At 46.4% G+C, this 3,471-nt stretch overlaps 1 protein-coding gene across 1 annotated transcript in view; it reads left to right on the plus strand.

Annotated features, from left to right (window-relative positions):
* The window catches only part of LOC107691403 (fucolectin-1-like), a 19,140-nt gene that overhangs the window by 7,954 nt on the left and 7,715 nt on the right, over window positions 1–3,471 (plus strand). Inside the window, exons 3-4 of the mRNA XM_016489976.1 lie at window positions 1,969–2,227; window positions 2,794–2,798. Coding sequence (XP_016345462.1) covers window positions 1,969–2,227; window positions 2,794–2,798 — 264 coding nt within the window. The remainder of the gene's footprint in view (window positions 1–1,968; window positions 2,228–2,793; window positions 2,799–3,471) is intronic.

A 3,471-nucleotide genomic window follows, 5' to 3' on the forward strand; every position in this document is an offset into this window, starting at 1 on the left:
CCGGGAGAACACATCATCCTCTTCTTCGTCTTCACTGACTGTTTTGTTTGAAGCGTGCATTTCTGTGGTAAGATCTCTCTATTCATTCATTATGGCGAGTTTAGAGGATGTGTGCATCCACACAATCTATGCGTTGTTTGTTTGGGCGAAGAGCACGCACGCGCCTGTAGAAGAAACGCTGGCCAGCTATCTCTGTACGGGTGAGACAAATTCTCTTAAAACTCCCTCCTTCCCATCTGAGCCCCTTCAGATTAAATCTCGCTTGAATGGCAGGGCATACGCAGCAGCAGGTCAGGCTGTCGATTCGTTGCACACGATGGCGGGCAGGTCCATGGTGGCTATGGTAGTGACGGAGAGACATCTGTGTGTGAACTAGGGGTTGAACGACTTATGATTTTTTGAAGTCGACTTTTATGTGATGAAAGTCGAGTCGAAGTCGACTAGTCGCTGATGACGTCATTAATGAACATTGCAGTGTTTACTTCACTCGTCGATATGATGTCCAGCTGGTATGATAGCCTGGTTTCGGCTTCATGCTTCCTGGATCATGCGGCCAGGTCACAGGCTTCTGTGGGAGCCTTCCTGACCATCAGGCCCCCAGCACGGCACTGCAGAATTTCCTGGACGTCCGGGATGGGCTTATGCTTTCAGGCTGCCCTGTCTGGTATACCATATCTAGGCTATCTATTAACAGATGCTTGGAAGCATCTGTTTCCAATATGTTTAATATGGATTTAAACTCTTAAATCCATATTATGGTACGTGCACACGTTAAGCTTTGCGCACTTTCTAAAATCCACATAGTGGTAAGCAGTGTTGGGGAAAGTTACTTTTAAAAGTAATGCATTACAAAATTGCGTTACTCCATAAAAAAGTAACTAATTACATTATTTATTGAGGGTTATTATGAGCATGGTGCTTTCTTTTGAGCGTTTGAATTCTCTCTCTTCTGAGGAGTTGGATTCCTCGCTCCGTGGGCTGTTCTCGTGGTAGTGTTTAGCAGTGCTCCCCTTTTAACACAAGGGTTACCTATGAGCACGCTACTCCTTTTCTGAATTCGGAGTTCTCCTCTCACGTGAGAGTTGAGTTCTCTGTTTTCCCAGAGCACCTGCAACCAGCGGCATCAGGCGAACTAGGCCCTTCCTCCGCCTCTCTGATGCGCTGAGTATTTTGGCTAGCTTGTAGTATGCTTACCCTTCTGATTTCTAACGATCATGCTATAGGTCGAGCCCCCTCTCGTTGAGAGCTGGGTGTTGTGCTCCCTCAGCTAACTGATGTAACTTACTGCTAGCCATTCCAGCATTGGAACATGCTATAGGTCGAGCCCCCCTCTCGATTGAGAACTGGGTGTGTTGCTCCCTCAGCTAAGTAAATTACTGCTAGCTGTTCCAGCATTGGAACATGCTGCAGGTCGAGCCCCCCTCTCGATTGAGAACTGGGTGTGTTGCTCCTAGTACCCTGCTTTCTTTCTAAAATCCTGTATGGTAAGAGCTACGTGCGGCAGCCTCGTGCTCTTTCTTGAGTGGTTTAAAACCCTGGTTCCGCCTTGGGCACCGCTCCACCTATGTATCCTCTGGATACCTACTTTAACAGCGTGTTGCTACTAAAGGGTCTGTTGAGACAGTTCCTTCAGCATATGCAGAGCATGCGGTAGCCCCTGTGTGACAGGCCAAGACTTAGTATATTCTAGGCTCTTGGTTGTATTCCCTTAAAGGAGTCTATTCCTTGAGCTCTACCCCGGGCCCAGGAGTTCTGGCCCGAACAGGAACGTTTTTGGGGTATGCAGCCTAGGCCTTTGGCCGTAGGGAATAATGTCACTGACAGCTGTCTTAACGTCCCAGGGGCAACTCCCTGGTCACGACGAGGCGTTCCCCATAGTGACCCCTAGAGGACGCAGTGTCTCGTTCCCTACTCAGGGAACCATTGTTACATACGTAGCCTGAGACATTTCTCTTGAACAAATTCCAGTGAACGTAGCAAGATGGGGAACAGCCGCTCAGTCGACATTATTTTATGACTGGTACACCCAAAATGCTCTGGATGGGTTGAGCTCCACCTGTAGTCATACTACGACACACACCGATCCGTGGTGGAAGCTGGACCTGATGAAGATGTACAGTGTGAACAGAGTGACCATCACTAACAGACCTGACTGCTGTGAAAGCAGGATAAACGGGGCAGAGATTCGCGTTGGAAGTGTTTCTTCAGATGTTTTCAGCAACCCAGTGTGAGTATTTCTGATATATTCTTATATGCAGAGATTCTATACAGTTGGTCTGTTACTTTACAAGGTTTATGATCAGCTAAAAAATGTATATATTTTTTCATATATTCAGTATTTGCATGTGTTTACAATATATTAATATTGGTATAAGACCACAAAATAAAATTAAATATATACAGAAAGCAGCAAGACTTCACCAGAATTGTCTGAAGGAATTTCACTCCATCCAAATCCACACTAAATATCACAATAGATTTTACAAAAATAATCCAAAACTTTCTTCAATTCCACAGACATCACTGAAAACTATTTAAATTTGCTTTTAAGTAAATGGTGTTGAAAAGTAATTTGTTCTTAAATTGGACTACACTTAGGCGTGAGATTTTAACTAAAATAAAAAGGATCATAAGAGTAATTTGTTCGTTGTTCGTGTCATATGGATAATGTTTTGCTTCCAGTGAGCGCGGACAACCCAATACAAAGAAATGTCTTGCTATTATTTCACGATAGGCCTACACGGTCTTTTTATTTCATCACACTCAATACAGACTGCGAACTCAGATTCACAGCTCAGGTAAATTATTATTCCTTTTGACGTGGAAGAAAACATCTCCAGGTTACGAATGTAACCATGGTTCCCCGAGGGCAGGAAGCTATAAAAGCACGTGTGGTGGAACCAGCATCAGCTTCTAGGAATGAAGCAAGCACTCACAGGGATGCTGGAAGTATGGCACTGAGACGCAGAATCTCGTTCCGTCGGGGAACCATGGTTACATTCGACCTGGAGACAACCTGGAGACGTTCCCCTTCAGTAACTCGAGCTGCATCGGAAAACGCTTTAGGAACAAGTATGCCTACACGGCCAGACTTACAAATCCCTGCCTAGTGTGGAACTTTTGGCACTTGCCAAAGTAGGCGGGGAAATCCCGCCCAAAGGCCAACTTCAGAAGAAGTGAGCCTTGACCCCCAAAGGAGAGGGGAGATCAGAGGACTCGAGGCTATGGAATAGCATCCTGATCCATCGCTTAGCATAAACTTCTCTGGCCAGAGACCTCCGACTCAGTGCACCGTGGAGGAAACATGTAACTAGGGGTGTCTGCCCACTGACTGGCCACCGATAGGGGCGTGGTAGGCCGCAACGGCCGCCACGTAGATTTTCAAGGTGGACTGGGTCGACCCTGCAGAGAATCGGGCCTGCAGGAACTCCAGCACTGTACCAACTGGGCAGTAAACTGGGTCGAGCTGGT

Source organism: Sinocyclocheilus anshuiensis, unplaced genomic scaffold (assembly GCF_001515605.1).
Source record: "Sinocyclocheilus anshuiensis isolate Anshui unplaced genomic scaffold, SAMN03320099.WGS_v1.1 scaffold650, whole genome shotgun sequence".
NCBI classification, from domain to species: Eukaryota; Metazoa; Chordata; class Actinopteri; order Cypriniformes; family Cyprinidae; genus Sinocyclocheilus; species Sinocyclocheilus anshuiensis.